General features: G+C 40.4%; 1 protein-coding gene across 2 annotated transcripts in view; it reads left to right on the plus strand.

Moving 5' to 3' along the window:
- The window catches only part of INTS6 (integrator complex subunit 6), an 80,110-nt gene that overhangs the window by 55,102 nt on the left and 7,787 nt on the right, over window positions 1–17,221 (plus strand). For both annotated transcript variants that reach the window (XM_037011664.2, XM_073230050.1), the window contains exons 7-16: window positions 2,318–2,443; window positions 3,805–3,959; window positions 8,641–8,793; window positions 8,923–9,055; window positions 9,948–10,042; window positions 11,800–11,910; window positions 12,885–13,100; window positions 15,338–15,464; window positions 16,256–16,398; window positions 16,587–16,818. In XM_037011664.2, coding sequence (XP_036867559.1) covers window positions 2,318–2,443; window positions 3,805–3,959; window positions 8,641–8,793; window positions 8,923–9,055; window positions 9,948–10,042; window positions 11,800–11,910; window positions 12,885–13,100; window positions 15,338–15,464; window positions 16,256–16,398; window positions 16,587–16,818 — 1,491 coding nt within the window. The remainder of the gene's footprint in view (window positions 1–2,317; window positions 2,444–3,804; window positions 3,960–8,640; window positions 8,794–8,922; window positions 9,056–9,947; window positions 10,043–11,799; window positions 11,911–12,884; window positions 13,101–15,337; window positions 15,465–16,255; window positions 16,399–16,586; window positions 16,819–17,221) is intronic.

Consider the following 17,221-nt stretch of genomic DNA (forward strand, 5'->3'; position numbering starts at 1 on the left):
TTGGCCAGAATAGGTGGGGGTGAACGGCCGTGCCATGGACTGAGATGGATGCGTGCACTGGGGAGAAGGGTGGGGAGGCGCAGGGATGGTAGCAAATCAGAAAACATTGGTGGATGTATTGAGGAAAGAAGCATTTTATAAAAACTGTAAGATTTTTCTAAATTAATGTCCTCAGTCTGTGTAAGGACGATTGCCCGACTTGGAGTGTTCTCTTGTCTCTTCACCTCACGGAAATGCTGACCTGGTAGACATCCACGGGACAGTTGTTTGACTTCCCTGCCTTCAGACTCAAGTACCTCCAGCCTGATTTTTTTGGTGGACTGTACAGAACCCCAGTGAGCCGGCTTCTTGATTTGAGAGGGTGTGTGCTTTTCTCAGAAATGTAATTAGTGGCTGGAGAAACTTTATGCTTCCGTGTGTAGTGTCATACATTCCGAGGGGTGAGTTTTGACATAGAGAGTAAGAGAAACTACATAAGGTATGGCTCACTTTGCAAAGTGGCAAAATTTGCTATTTCCTCTTTAACTTGGAAAATAATTAATGGATTTTTATTTGCTAAGTGTCTCATTTATTTTCTCTTTGTCATAAAAAAATCTTTGTTAGTCATTTTATTTCATAGTAAGGTCATAACTTATATTTTCCTAATCAAGTAAGTTATGATGACACAGGCTAGGGTAGTAGAGAGAATTGCCACAATTTATACCTAAAATCTTTTTTTTTAAGTTTTTATTTATTGCGTTGTGTATAAGTTTAAATTGGCTCAAAAAGTAGTGTAATTTACCAATTCTTTCAAGTAAGTGTGACTCCATATAGACATTCTGTTTTAAATATTGACTTCGAATTAACATCATGATTCCCAGGGAACAAGGAATACCCAGCATGTGGGTTTCAGTGCCCTGAAGGTTTGAGTCCTGCAGGCACGAAGCCAACATGGATGGATAGTTAACCTTGCTGTGCTTCCATTTTCTTGCTTGTAAAATAGAGAAAGTAACCTGTGTGATTGTCCCTATGATTAAATAAATTAATACAGTGAAGTGATTAGAATAGTGTCAGGCTGCAGACATTCCGTAATTGTGATGTCTCTCTGACCGTGGCCGTCGCCGCCACAGCCACGTACGGGTGAGCTGTCGTCAGCTGCGCCCGCCACTCTCAGCAAGGCCCGCTCAGGGTTTGAATCGCGTGGCTGCCCGGTGTCCTTCTGGTAGGCTTTAGCATGTCCATGTTGAGTATAAATTGAGGTGAGTAATTCAATATGTCCAATTAATGTTATAGCTGTGCTTGGAAATAATTGGTTAAATTTGTAAAAGAGTAGGACTTTTCCATATTGAGCTTATAGCAGATAACACAGATCTTTTTTAAGATTGAGTTTTAGTTCTCAAGGTTTTCAACATTGGTCTAGATCAGCACATATAACAGAAATATGATATGGTGTAGTTACATATGTAATAAATTTTGTAGTCATGTTAAAAAGAAACAGGTGAAATTAATTTCAGTATCTTTTTAAAATTAATAAAAATATTTCAATGTTAATTTTATATTTAAAATTAATGAGTTTTTTTAACTTATATTAAGTCTACAAAGTCAGGTGTACATATCATACTTACTGTACATCTCAGTTTGAACTAGCCATACTTCAAGTCCTTAATAGCCATCAACAGCACAGGTCTAGATAGATTTATTGAAGATCCCTGTCTAAGAGATCCTCTCACTAGTATTTTTTCTTCTTAATCACTAGTATATTTAATGCTTCTGAACTAAAAATTGTATAGGTTAAAATACACAAAAGGGAAATTCATTTAAGATAGTATTTCCCAAATATGTAAGTCAAATGAAATTCAGAAAAGTCTCTGCTATCATCTGTATATTAAAGGATAGATAAAAATACTTCTGTTAAGCAGGAGTAAAATTTTGGTGGTTAGTTACTAGATGTTCTGTGTATATTAAAGATAAATTATATTGATAACAGTTGGAGAAAAATGTTTATACATATATTTTAAGTCATATTTTATATGATGTACAATATACATACACAGTATTTTATATATGTGCAGTTTTTTCACTGTGGTTTGTTTATACCAAGATTTCTATTTTCCATATACCTATAATTAGAAGGGAAAACTTAGACTCTCACAAAATGAAATTGTTGGTTGATTGAAAATAACTATTTTTGTTTATTCTTCCATAATGATAATGAAATAAGTTAAACTTTAGCATTGAGCTTTTGTCGATCAGTCCTGTCAGAAAACCCACTGCGGTCCTTCCCCGATCAGTGGGGGAACTTGTGCAACTAACGTGCCCACTTTGTTTTTCATCTCAGGGCGCTCGTACTCTGTGTGCTCCCCAAGAATGCTTAACCAGTGCCTGGAGTCCTTGGTGCAGAAAGTGCAGAGTGGGGTGGTGATAAACTTTGAGAAAGCAGGACCAGACCCTTCCCCTGTAGAAGGTACTGCCGCTCTTCTCTACAGACTCTCTGAACTGCTTTGTGTCTTCCTCAGACTAGAACTGAGACGTCACTATGACGGGGCCATGCAGTCATCAAAGTGATGGCATGGCTGTGGGTGGACAGGGAGGATGGAGGGAACGTGAAGGGGGCCTGGCGGCGGACCGGTGGTGTCCCTTTTCATACTGATCGGTCTTTGCCTGACATTTTTAAAAGCCAGAAACCTTTGTGAGCGTCTGTAGGCCAGCAGCCCCGTCTTTACAGTACTGCAGCGTTGCCTCCCCGCTGACGTTCCTCGGCTCACAAGAGCGTTCGGCCCAAGGTGGTCATTGAATTCCTCAGCAACATTTTTCTCAGGATCAGACTGTCCAGAACTAAATGGTTTGTGTGGTTCCAAAAATGAGGAGCCAGCCTTTGCCATTAAACTCGATTCTTTAAACGCTAGCTAGACCCGACTTGGCTTTATTGTAATGTTCTGTGATCGTGAATTATTCATGTCAGCCAGAGGGTATGAGGAGTTACCATGGAGCCAATGGACAGCTTACTCTTGGGACCCTGTGCGTTGTAGGGCGCAGCTCACAGCAGTTAGGAGGTCATCAGACAGTTGGCCGAGGTGGTGCACCAGAGTGGGTACCTGGGGGAGAAGAAAGGTGGTGGAGACAGAAGAAGTGGTGCCCTCGGGGGTTTAAAGGGAGGGAGGAGAACATGCTGAGATTACGTGCATCACTGTGTCTGATTTAAAAAGACTTTAAATTGAATGGTTAGACATGGAATGTATTTACTGAGAAATTATTTTCATAGTACCCTTAGAGTTGGGCACTGAGCAAATGTTTACTGACCTGTTCAAGAGAATTGCTATTTTGCTAGGATTGTTTTAGATTACAGGCAGGTGCTTTCAATATGGATTTGCATATTAAATTTTGTTTTTAGTTGTTAGGTTTTAGTTGATGATCTTGAGGAAATCCTCATTTAGCAGCACTTAACCTAGCGTGCGCTCAGCTTAGCATGATGAAGCAAGTGGGTGTCTGTTCTTACTGTCTGGCGGGGACGCAGCACTCACTGAGCAAGCATTCACCGTCGGGTACTTCTACATGTTCTGACCGGCTCGCAGAGTAGCGTGGGAGCTCCTTTCTGCTGCTGACCTTACAGTTGTAATTCAGACTTTACTCTTAGTGAACTTGAATCTAATCCAAATGTTCAGCAGTTGTGATGCTATTCTACCATTGAAGAAAAACAGGAAAGTCCAGAATTGAACAAGTATTAAGACATTTTTATTAACTTCAGTAAATGGACATAATTTAACTTTTTATGCTTTTTCCCCCTTAATGATACTTGCTTTCTTTGCCTTAATTTCTTCACTATAGATGGGCAGCCAGACGTATCAAGGCCTTTCGGACCTCAGCCTTGGCACAGCTGCCATAGGCTCATATATGTCAGACCGAATCCTAAAACGGGGGTTCCTATAGGTCATTGGCCTGTTCCAGAATCTTTTTGGCCAGATCAGAATTCTCCAACACTAGTAAGTACCAGAGAGAGATTGTAATGGTAACCACTTGACTGCTTTTCATACTTGTTCTCAAGTACTATTACCAGTTATAGGTATGGTTAGATTACAGAGTGCTGTGAGAAGCTTCTACTTGCCTTATGATGTAATGGGAAAAAGGCATCTTTTCCTTGAGAATCTAATGCTATGCTTATGTTTTTATTATTGGCATCTGTGTACAGAATCATAGCTGGACCAGAAGTTTCTCTTTGGACTTAGAGTGTAACATGAGGATTTGTTTCTGGGACACAATTTAGAATTTAAATGAAGGCTTAGAAAATAATTCTGATTGTTTGCAATCTTTTAGGATTCAGTCTTAGAAATTCATGTTGCTGTGCATCGTTTTAGCTATATTTAGGGTTTGCAGTCTGGAGATTTAAGATAGAAAAGATCTTCTGGTCTTGTTTATGTGAGTTATTTTTAGAAACAATGAGCCTTGTTGAATGATCTTGGTGAATTTTCCCTGTTCACTATGGTTCTTACAGAAATAGGGTAGCTGTATATAAATTAATATCTACTCAATCAAGTTAATACACTGCTTTTTTCAGAGAGTACTTTTTTAGTACTGAGGACATCACAGGATATTCTGTGGGAGAGCGTGACAGTGGTCTTTGCTGTTACCCTTAGAATATAACAGTTGTATTTCAAAGATCATTAAGCAGTCTTTAATAATGTTGTGCAGCATGAATATAATTTATGACTTAAGCTGAACCCTTTTTGAAACCTTTTGTGCTTTAAACCTGTATCAACTCCTCAGGATCATTCTTAACTGTTACTCTGTGTAAGGTCTATAAAGTGACACTTCCTTTATCCATGAGGGATTTGATGAAGTAGTCCGCGAGCCCGAGGTTTTCCAGACTCTGCGAGGCCTGGGCTCCTCCTGGCTTACCGGCCGAGGCTTTGAGGCTCTGCCCACGGAGAAGCTCTAGGTTGCTTGGTCGTTGGGTTTCCTCTCCTGGAGCCCTTTCCCTGTTAACAGGTCAAAGAGCATCTCTGTATGAAATAGGCCTTGTTGGTAACTTGTTTCGTTGCATTATTTGACACCTATAGTAGTACCTGTGGTGCTTGGGAAGTTCTGATAGAAAGAAATCGAAGAGCAGTCTCACCAGCATAATCTATTAAGTCGCTCTGGGGGTGTACTGCAAACTGTTACAAGCCATAGAGAATTTTGAAGTGTGGGTAGTGTTTCAGCTGGAGGAGAAAATAGTATGAGAGAAAAGCAAGAAAGTAAAAGAGGACTAAGAAGAGCCACGTGAGGTGGGTCTCGATGTGTGCAGGTGTGGGGCCCTTGGACCAACTTGCTTGTCACAGATGCAGAGGTAAGGAATCTGAGCCTGTTTCCGTCGGGTCATGACACAACCACAGACGTTCTAACGGGGTGGCCACTTTAGGACAGGCAGGTAGTGGTCACAGGCAGCAGAGTTGGGGGCGATTTGGGAGGTAAGCAGTTACCTCGAGGGCTGTCACTGTTGTTCACGTCAGAGTTGCTAAGAGTTTGAATTAGGTGATGGAAGAGAGAATCATGGGAAAGAGGAAGTATTGGAAGGAATTGGCACAATTATTAGCAGAAGGATATTAGCAGGGAGATGAAATTTTCAGCAAATAGGTATATTTAGATAAGAAGTATTGATACTGAAATTGAAGGTGGTTTATTAGAGGCTGGTTCTAAATCTGGATCACGGCCTATCAGTTCTAGCCGTGTACCTCTGGTTGGTTATCTTCTCTAAGCTTCAATTTCCCATCTGTTAAATGGAGTAAGTAGTTCCTGTCTCATAGGGTTGTTTTGGGAATTAAATAATAAATGCAGAATTTTCGTCACCAAGTCCTCCAGGATATCCCCGTGGCCCTTTCCTCTTGGGTCTCAGTATTTTCATCTGAAAATATGGGCAGTTTCATGGACTGACTCAGGAGGCTGTGTGCCGGGTGCAGGCTTAGCACAGGAGTGCAGGGAGTAAGTGTAGCCTTTAGCTGGTCCCTGCCGACCCGCAGGCCCATCACATTGAAGCCCGACTGCGCTTTGTGCTGATGGAAGGGTGGGCAGAGCCCGGGAGGTGGTGCTGAACTGCCTGGTGTGTGAGTGGGGCATCTCACGTGTGGGACGGCATCAGAGCGTCCCTGAGCGGTCTGTACGTTCCAGACCAGACTGTGAAACTGAGTCTGTTTGCAGCGTGTGGGAGAAGCATCGAGGGATGACATAAGACTCAGGGCGGCGTGAAGAGGATTGAGCTGTGTGCAGGTAGCCAGTGCGGCAGGAGCACAGTGTGTCGGGGTGGGCTCACCACGCCTACAGTGACCAGATCAAGGGTCTTTGCTTGTGGTATTTAAAGGGAAGGATATGGACCCTGTTTTTCGGTGATTAGCTGCCACTTTTACCAGTGATTTCAGACAGAGAGATGAAATGATCCTGTGATATTTCATGGGCATGGGGTTGATTGGAGGGGGCTGACTCCCTAGGGAGACCCATGGATGATGAGCAGTCGTGCTAGCCTCGGCTGAGAAGTGGCAAGGGCGTGAATTAGAGTGGTGAGAAAGAAACAGAAGATGAATTTCTAGAGAGAGAAGAATTTAGTATTGACAGAGGGCAGTGACTAAATACTGAGTTCCTGCCACATTTCATGTATTCTGCTAAGTGGCTTAGAATTTGTGGTATTTTGTCTAAATCCGTATGACAGTGAAATATGGAGGATAAGAGGGAGAGGTTAAGGATAACAGCTAGGTTTTTAGAATCGGTCTTGTGGTTTGGGGGAGAAATAACGAATTGGGTAATCACGCATCTGAGGAACTTTGAGCTGCCACACTCAGGTCATGTCCAGTAGGCAGTTGGACACATGAGAGGACCGAGGAGGATCCGGTGCCAGCGCTGCAACTGGAAACTGCCAGTGTGCAGGAGTGACAGAAGCTAAGAAGAGTCATTTATAGCTATGGAATCTCGGGTTATTTCCTCACAGGTCGTATTTTCTTCACCAATCTTCAATTTGTGGGGTATTTGGGAAGGAGACTATTTATTAAGGGGAGAAATAGAGTGCCACGGCTCCCCTCGCACTGTGTTTTCTGTCTGTTTAGAGCAGGACCTCCAGAGAAGGGCAGGTACACCGCAGGGATGAGTAGCCCCAACAGCCTACCGGGATGCTGAAGGGAACAGGAAAACTTCTGTTTGTGTTTCCTTTTTTCTCCTGTTTCTAATATTATTTTGGTATATATTTTATGCCCCTGTAAATTAATAATTTACAAATAATTTATGAATAAATATATATATAGCCTAATAAATTGCATATTTAAAAACTTACTGATCAAGATGTATGATAAGTTTAGAAGCAACTATATCAGTAATTAAATTGCTACAGTTGAGGACTTTCTATCTCTGACTTATTTCACTTAGCATAATACCTTCTAGACCCATCCATGGTCTCACAGATGGCAAGATTCCATTCTTTTTTAATGGCTGAGTCATATTCCGTTGTATATGTACTACGTCTTCTTCATCCATTTATTTATTGATGGGCACTTAGATGGTTTCCAGTTCTTGGCTACTGTAAATAATGCAGGAATGAACATGGGGTGCCCGTATCTTTTCAAATTACTGTCTCTGATTTGTTTGGATTTGTGAAATGCTTTTTTTTTCATCTGTTGAGATGATCGCATGGTTTTTATTCCTCTCTTTGTTAATATGGTATATCACATTGATTGATTTATGGATATTTACCATAAATCCTACTTGCTTGTGGTGAAGGATACTTTTCACATGTTTTTGAATCTGGTTTGCTCGGATTTGTCAAAGATTTTTGCATCTGTGTTCGTCAGGGATATTGGTCTGTAATTTCTTTTCTTGTGGTGTGTTTATTTGGTTTTGTTAACTATTTGGCCAAGTTCTCCTATGAAGGCATCTGGTCTTGGATTTTTGTTTGTTGTAAGTGTTTTGGTTACTGATTCAATTTTTTACTTGTAATTGATCTGTTCAGATATCCTATTTCTCCCTTGTTCAGTCTTAGAAGATTGCATGTTTCTAATTGAAATGTTGCCTAATATTGGCATAAAATTTTTCATGGTATTCTCTTATGATTGTATTTCTGTGGTGTCAGTTGTAACTTCTTTTCCATTTCTGATGTTATTTATTTGAGTCCACTCTCTTTTTTCTTGATGAGTTTAGCTAAAAGTGATTTATCAGTTTCATTTATCTTTTCAAAGAACCCGCTCTTAGTTTTATCTTTTATGTATATTTTTTAGTGTTTATTTCATTTATTTCCACCCTGATCTTTATTAATTACTTCTTTCCTCTACTAACCTTGGGCCTTTTCTAGTTCCTTTAGGTATGGGGTTAGATCGCTTATTTGAGGTTTTTCACAGTATCACTGTAAACTTCCCTCTTAGAACTGCTTTTGCTGTGTCCCAAAGGTCGTAAATCATTGTTTCTATTTTGATTATTCTCCAGATATTTTTTTTATTTCCTCTTTGATTTCTTTATTGAAACATATGTTGTTAGTAGCATAAGCATTATACTTTTAAGTATTTTCTTTCAGGTTAATGGTGCTTTGAATAGTAAATTATACTCTCAGAGCAAACCTGAGGAACTGAGTAAATTTTGGTAGTGAGGGATGCTGAAAATTAGTTTGTTTCTGGTATTTTGTATAAATAGTAATAATAAGACTTTCCCCTCCAGCCACCTCGTACATCTCATCCTGTAGTGAAGTTTTCCTGTACAGACTGTGAACCGATGGTTATTGACAAGTTGCCTTTTGACAAATATGAGTTAGAACCTTCACCTCTGACTCAGTTTATCCTGGAAAGGAAATCTCCTCAAACATGTTGGCAGGTGAGTTGAACAACTGTAATGATTTACAATAAGTTGGATGTTTCTTAAGTTAAATTGAATCAGTGGTTTATGTGACATATACTACAAAGGCTATTAAATGTGAAGTTTTTAACCACTCCCTTTTGACAGGTGTATGTGAGCAATAGTGCAAAATATAGTGAACTTGGCCATCCCTTCGGTTACTTGAAAGCCAGCACAGCCCTGAACTGTGTCAACTTATTCGTGATGCCTTACAATTACCCCGTCCTCCTCCCCCTTTTAGGTAAGTCGCTCTTGCCATGTTCTCTGTGGCTTAGCACATACGCACTTTCCTAAAAACAAACTTTGGGAATTAATTAATAAGTAGTCTTGTCTTCTGGAAATTAATGAAAATGTTTTTAAATACTCTAAAATATTGAACCTCTCTAAGGTTGTTTGTATTGAAAGTCTAAACACCTCTGATTCTACAAACTGTTGAAGATAGCGTATTTAAAATTTTTTAATTAAATACTTTAAGTTCCCTACAAGTTAAATGTCTTACATAGTTAGAATTGGTAAAGCAGGCTTTGTATTTGGTAAATACGACATTTTGTAGAAGCATTTTTATAAGATCTGAGTGTATTTTCTTTCTAAGAATCTGTACTTTAATTTTCTTTTTGTGAATTTTTTTAAAAATGAAATAATTTGTCCCAAAATTATATTATAAAAGCCTAATGTTAGTTTATGGGGGCCATATGGCCATCATTTTTTGAGCATTACTGTTGGAGAAGACTTCCCTTCATGGAATTACATCAAATTAAAAAATTATACTCAGAGTATTAATAAGTGTTTTAACAGAAAATGTTGCGTATCCCTTGTTTCTGTCTTCGAATCTGTTTCGTGTCTAGGTCTAGATAAAGTATATATTTTCTTGTGTATTTTCTGATTCTGTCTTTATTACTGTGTGTCATTTTAGATCATAATTGACACCTTTTCATTTTTAAAATGGTATTACTTCTCAAAGATGCCAGAAACAAAAATTTTAGCACTTTTTATTTTGTTAAAGACTAGGTTCAATGTTACTCTCCCTTACAAGACAGCAGACTTTGAAATGAAGCTTGACTTAATTCAAAACTTGGCTTAATTTCCATGTGTGCAAACAGTGAGTGGTGACAGTTGACGTTGTGCATCCACAGATGACTTGTTCAAAGTGCATAAGGCGAAACCGACACTGAAGTGGAGACAGTCATTCGAGAGCTACCTGAAGACGATGCCCCCGTACTACCTTGGGGTAAGGCGCTCTGTCGGAGCAGCGCCTGTGGCAAAACTTTGTATCCATGACGCTCACAGTTCGCCCAGGATACTAAAACCTACTGTATTGCTGTTCTAGATTAAATGTTGTGAGAATTGAGTGTACAGATGATCAGTATACGTTTTTGATGTGTATTGGGAAAGAAATACTTCACTGATTTGCAGAAAAATGATGATAAGCAGTGCTTACCCTAGGCCTCGTGCTGTCCTAATGCTTCCCATGCGGTGACCCCGTTTACTTTCTGTAGTGACCCTGCAGAACAGAGGCCAGTGCTCCGGCTTTGCAGGTGAGGAAGTCAAGGCATTCGCAGGTGGAGCAGCTGGTCCGAGGCTCGTGGCTGCTACGTGGAAGACTGGGGTCGAATCCCAGGCAGCCTGGCCGTAGGGTTTAGGCTTTAACCTCAATGTTCTTACTACCTTTTTAAGTTGCAGTTTTATAATGATTTCTCTTAAAGTATACAAAATGGTTTTTGTTGCATTATTCCCTAAATCTCCAGAAATACGTTTTTAGGTAGTGTGTAAGTATACATTCTCACGTAACCATGTATTTCTAGGACTATGAGTCTCTGATTACTTAAAACTCAGTGTATCATAGTAGGTAAGACCAATTGCATGCATATTATTGAATACATTATTTATTTTATGAAAAGTAACTTAACAAAAACACGTACACTTGTAAGCATTACTTCTGCTTTTAATACAGGAATAATACAGCATTTAACTCTTTCTAAATGGTCCCTATTAAGAATATTAATTTCTTAAGCTTTGAAAATCATATTTTTTAATTGTAAGATTTAAGTTGTGTGTCTAGCACATAGTGTCTGCCACGTGAGAGAGAGAGAAGGAAGGACACTGAATGAGCCTTGCTGGCATACGCTGACTCGATCACGCAGCAGCCTAGGGGAGTCAGCGAAGCTGCGTGGGTGTTGAATGTCAGAGCTGGGATTCGGTTCCAGTCCTACATGGGTGCTGACACACTTCCTGATCCGTCAGGGAACGGCGGCCAAGTCCATCTTTCTGTCCCCCATTCCCGTGCACTAGGCGGCCCTGCTGGCGGTATTTTCATGGCAAACAGTCTTCCTTATGACTGAAAATTAGCTCACTATCCCACATCCACAGCAAATACCAGGCTGGTTTTTCCTCCTCCTCGTTTTTCCTTCCGAGCATGTTTCTGTTTCTTCAGCTTAGCTGATGGTGGTCGTAGTGATCATTGACACCTACTGAGTGTGTGTGCCACATGGTTTCATATGTGCTTCCCATGTGTTGATATAATCCTATGACCGCCCTCTGGCATAGATACTACTATTATTTTATAAGTGAGGAACTTCAGGCACAGAGAGGCACTGTGTGCTGGTCCAGGGTCACAGAGCTAGCGAGTGGCTGAGCCACGGCCCGTTCAGTTACCCGAGGGAGAAACCTTCTGTTTCCCTCGACTCCTTTCACTCGCTCCCCAGGGTCCACCAGACCTTCTCCAGCAGTGCGGCTCTGGCACATTTCTTCTGAATCTAGTGTCTGCAGCGATATTAAGCTGTCTGGGACTTTCCCCTTTCTTGCCTTGGGTGGTGGTATAGCCTCTGATCCTTTTTAACTCTTTAAATCGAAGTAAAATATGATGACGTTAAGTCTCTTATTGAAGAAAAGGAGAATTTTTTTTAGAGAAATTTTCAGAACTGATGTCATGTAGCCATACATTTTTGACATGCTGTGGGCTGAGTGATGTTTTCTTTTTTCCTGTAGCCTCTGAAGAAAGCTGTCAGAATGATGGGAGCCCCTAGCCTAATAGCAGACAGTATGGAGTACGGGCTGAGTTACAGTGTCGTTTCGTACCTCAAGAAACTGAGTCAGCAGGTAGCCGCTCCATGTTTTGGCTAAGATGGTTAACAGGCCAGGTGCTAATTCTTGATGGTTCTGATGGAATTCCATTACATTAATATATTACATTTTAAAACCACTTCTGTCATATATTAACATAATTGTGTCTTAAATACATGGTATGCTTATGTTTTGAAATGTTGCTTTTAAATAATAATTCCTAGTTTATGAAAACTGCTTCATTAATGTCCTAGACTTCCTATATGTGAATGTTCTTTGTTTTCTTTTGAGAAATTTATGTTAGAAGCTTTTTCTTTGTCAAAGAATCAGTTTCTTTTGCTTTATGTTTTAAAACCTGTGCGTTTCTTTCAAAATGGTAGTTCCTTTGAAATGTTTGCAGAAACACTGAGTCCCACTGTTGTGGGCAGAGATCACCTCAGGAGACACTGGTCGCCAAGCATGATGCGGTTTGACTTGCCAGGTTATTAGTGTCTATCAAATACATTATTTTTCCAGTACTTGTGCCATTATACCTTAACTGCTAATTGAAATGTAGGTTGAACAGAGTCAAAATATTGCTATTAGCTTTTCATTGAGAAACTGTTTGACAATTTGCCTTATCTATGGACATTTAGTTATGTATAAGTAACAGTGTCTTTACATAAACATCGATGAGATTTTTTTCTAATTTTATATCACCTGAATTGGAAGTGCATATTTTCTTTTAGGGAGCTTTTACATTTCGTGTTTCAAGCGTAGTGGGCTTAAGTGTGATAAATGAAGGAGTCATGTTGGCTTGCCGTGCTCCAAAAGGTCAGAACTGTCATGATTTGAAATCATAAGACAACATTGTTTAAGCTATGCTTAGGTTAACCAAGTACTTAAACTATGCTGTTAGTTTTTAATTTCTTATGTACTTTTAAGATAAATATTTATGGAATAAAACTATTAGTATTTAATTTACCAATTTAGATTTATGTCAAGATAACTCTTCTTTATTTTTATTTTAGGCCAAAATAGAATCTGATCGAGTCATTGGATCTGTAGGCAAAAAAGTAGTACAGGAGACTGGCATTAAGGTCCGAAGCCGATCGCATGGTTTATCGACAGCCTACAGGAAAGATTTCCAGCAACTCCTCCAGGGGATCTCGGAGGATGTCCCTCACAGGCTGCTAGACCTTAACATGAAGGAGTACACCGGCTTCCAGGTCGCTCTGCTCAATAAGGTAGTAGTTCTGTGGGTTTAGTACTGCTCTAGTCAGTCTGTTGTATTAACAGATGAATCACATTTTCTGTTAACTGATAGTCTGAACTTTAAGAGGTACGTCTATACTCTGTAGAATAATGATCATTATACTATTATTGAATCATTGAACTTCAGCATTAAAAGAAATATTGTACACGGTGAATAGATGAATGGATGGACTGATGAGCAAACCAGCCCATTGATTTTATAGATAAGGGAATGGGGGCCTCGCGGTTGCTCAGCGGCCCGCAGCTGGTGGTGGAGACGCTGTGGTTTGGGGCTTGTCTGGTGACCCGGAGCGTACAGACCGATCCAAAGTGCTTTATGAGTACTCACTATTAAGATAATCTTTATCCCAGTAGCCGTTTTTGTAGAAACAGACAAGGTGAATCTAAATTTATATGGAAATGTGAAGGTCCTGAAATAGCTGAAACGATTTTGGAAAAGAATGAAATTGGAAGACTTGCCCTATCTAATTTTAAAAGTTACTGTAAAGCTTTGGTGTCTTGTTGGCATAAGAATAAGCATACAGATCAGTAGAACAGAATCGAGTCTAGGAATAGGCCCTCATTCACGCAGTCAGTCTTTAAGAAAGGTGCCAAAATAAGCCCGTGGGTAAGAAGACAGTTCTTTCAACAAATGGTGCTGGAACAATTGGATATCCTTATTCAAAATAATGGACTTGTCCCTTACCTCACATTACTTGAAGTGCTCATGGTCTTGAATGTAAGAACAAAAACTATAAACATAGAAGAAAACAGAAGAAAATTATGATGCTAGATCATGGATCATCAGAGATTTCTAAAATACAACAAAAAAGCACACACAAAAAACTTGATAGGTTGAACTTCATTAAAATTAAAATTTTTTCTTTGTAAGAACCTGAAAAATGAACAGGCAAGGTACAGTGTGGGAGATAAGCATATATTAAATAAAAGCTTACATAAAAAAATATAAAGAATTTGTACAACTCAATAATAAGACAAACATCCCATAAGCAATGGGCAAAATATTTGAACAGACACTTCTCAAAATGAGGTAGACAAACTCAAACAGGTCATCAAGAGGTGCTCAACCTCCTTGGCCACTGTGGAAATGCCAACTCAAATTATGAGATCCCACTTCATACCACTAGAATTTTCAGCTAATATTTAAAAGACTGAAAAATACCAACGGTTGGTGTGTATGCACAGCGATGGGAATTCTCGTACACTGTTGGTGAAGATAATTTGCAGTGTCTTAAAAAAGTGAATTTATACTTGCTGTGTACCCAGCGGCTCCTCTTGTAGGTGTCCGAGAGAAATGAAAATACATGTCCACACAAAGACTTTGTACACACGTATTCATAGCATTATCCATAATAGCCAAAACTGAAAGCAATCCCAGTGCTCACCAGCTGGTGAGTGCGTGAAGAGGTGGTGCATCCAGGCAATGGGAAGCTGCTCTGCACTGAAGTGGACCAGACTGCGGGTGCAGGAACAACACGGATGACGCTGAAAAGCATCGTGCTCTGTGAAAGAAGCTAGGTAGAGACGCTTGGCTGTTGCAAGACTCCACTTGTGACTGAGTGCAGAGAGACAGAAAGCCAGATCGGTGGTGGCCTCAGGGTAGGAATAGGGGCTGCCTGCAGGTGGGCACAGGGAACTTTGTCGGGTGATGGAAGTGTTCTAAAACCGGATTGCCGTGGTGGTGTCGCAACTGTAAGCATCACCACTTGTCCAGTGTATACTTAAAATGGGTGATTCCATGGTAAGTGAATTATACATCAAATCTTTAAAATTTGGAAATTCATTTTATAGGATATTACTACTTAATGGCATCTTACTACACTGATGGACAGTGTCTGCAAAGGGGTGGTAAGGGGGACTTGATAATATGGGTGAATGTAGTAACCACAATGTTGCTCATGTGATACCTTCATAAGATTGTATATCAATGATACCTTAATTTAAAAAAGGGTATTTACTACTTCTCTTAGAACATAAACTAGAATCTTGAGAGATGTGAATTTGAGATTCTTTGGTTGAGCTAACTACCAATTTTTTATCTTTTGGGACCCAAAACAGTTCATTAAGAAGGTATCATAATTATTTAGTATATTTTTAAGCTAATTAACTTTTATATCTTACTTCCAAACCCGTGCTGCAGGCTATAGAGATTTTAGTGTCTCTTGATTTTGTTTGAAAGTAAATTTTGTCTTTGAATGTTTTTCAATAGGATTTGAAGCCACAGACCTTTAGAAACGCGTATGATATTCCCAGACAGAATCTTCTGGACCACTTGACAAGAATGAGGTCTAATCTTCTGAAGAGCACCCGCAGGTTTCTTAAAGGACAGGATGAAGGTGAGATCAGGGTCTACATACTGGTGTGTCTTCTGTAAATGTCATCTTTATGTTGAGAAAGCACGTGATGGCAGAGTCACTTGTAAAGAGTGTGGCAGGATCACATCTGACAGGTGAAGTATAAAGTGAGTCATCCCCGGTCCTCCATGCTTCTTCCTACCTCTTGCCCAGCCTCTGTTCCCCAGTATGGAAATAGCTTAGTTGCCATGTTCTCTTTCTCCGTACTTTTACACGCTGGTACATGCACAAGCATTTTCTCGTGATGTATGGTCTCCGTTGGCTTAACTGAGATAGTCAGTCTGTGTCATATTCTGGCATTTCCTTCAACCGTATCCATTGCACCTACTACACATGAAGTCAGACGAGATTTTAGCTGTGTCCCATCTCTGATACAAGAATCCCATTGTAGCTCTCTGTAAGAAGGGTTGTCTATGTGACATTGCTTTGCTGAAAATTCTGCTATAATTCAGTGCTGTTTATCTGACTCCAGTAGAAGAGATGCCCCTTTCCATGGTAAGGTTACACATGTGGCCTATTCTGAACAGTGAAACCATCTGCAATATTTTTGTTTTGCTTAGAAGATAAAATCATCAGTTTTATATTTTATTTAAAAAATGTCAAAGACTTTATGCTACAATATTTATAGTGGCATCAAACTGATTTAGAATGTGTGGTAAGAGAATACTGCTTGGGGTGAACCTGGCCCATTCATATGTAGGAAGACACCAGCGATAATCGGATGCATGCAGTTGTGCGAGGCTAACTTCCTTTGCTTTGTACCATTTGGAAAGATCAAGTGCACAGTGTTCCTATAGCGCAAATGGGGAATTACCAGGAATACCTCAAGCAAGTACCTTCTCCCCTGCGAGAACTCGATCCTGACCAGCCGCGGAGGCTGCATACGTTTGGCAATCCCTTCAAGCTGGACAAGAAGGTAGTGTGAAATGCTCCATCGTACAGTTCATTCGTGCTTCTGAAGTAAAGTAAGCTGAAACAGTTTTCTTGGTGGAATAGCTAATAAAAGCCACCACAGTTACAATATAACTGTTTTAATGGGAAGCAGAATGAGTTGTGCCATTTAGAAACTAAATCCAGGGAAATTAAATTCTTTTCTTGTTGTAGGGTATGATGATAGATGAAGCAGATGAATTCGTGGCTGGACCTCAAAATAAGCATAAACGGCCTGGAGAACCAAATATGCAAGGGATCCCGAAAAGGCGCCGCTGTATGTCCCCCCTGCTGCGGGGCCGGCCGCAGGGTCCCGTCGCGAACAACCACATCGGAGGAAAAGGGCCGCCGGCACCTGTGGCACAGGCCCGGCCGGATCTCATTAAACCCCTGCCTCTTCACAAAAGTAAGAGGTTTCCTTCAGCACTGTCTGCTGCTGCTTGGTTCTTTGTAGTAGAGCATAGGAAAAATTAAGTCAAAGGGTGTCAGAAGGTACTTGTTTATTAATCATTTTTGTATGTCTTTTTAATGAACATTTGTTGAGATACCATTTGCAAATCTCAAGTATTTCAAAATAGCGGCGTTTAAAGGGGCATTATTGATCCTCACAGACAGATGATTCCCGCCTTGACTTTAGTCCAGCGTGAGCTGTCGTGGTCAGTGCTGGGCACCGTGGTGTGGCGGTGAGGGGGACCGCGGTCGCTGCCTTGGTTTACAGAGAGCGAGGAGAACGGCCTTCAGCGCGTCCCTGGGTGTGATGGGGCCGGGCCAGGAGGTCGGGCCTCTCGGGGGTCTGACCAGTCCGCGAG

This window comes from Manis javanica, chromosome 1, assembly GCF_040802235.1.
Source record: "Manis javanica isolate MJ-LG chromosome 1, MJ_LKY, whole genome shotgun sequence".
NCBI lineage: Eukaryota > Metazoa > Chordata > Mammalia > Pholidota > Manidae > Manis > Manis javanica.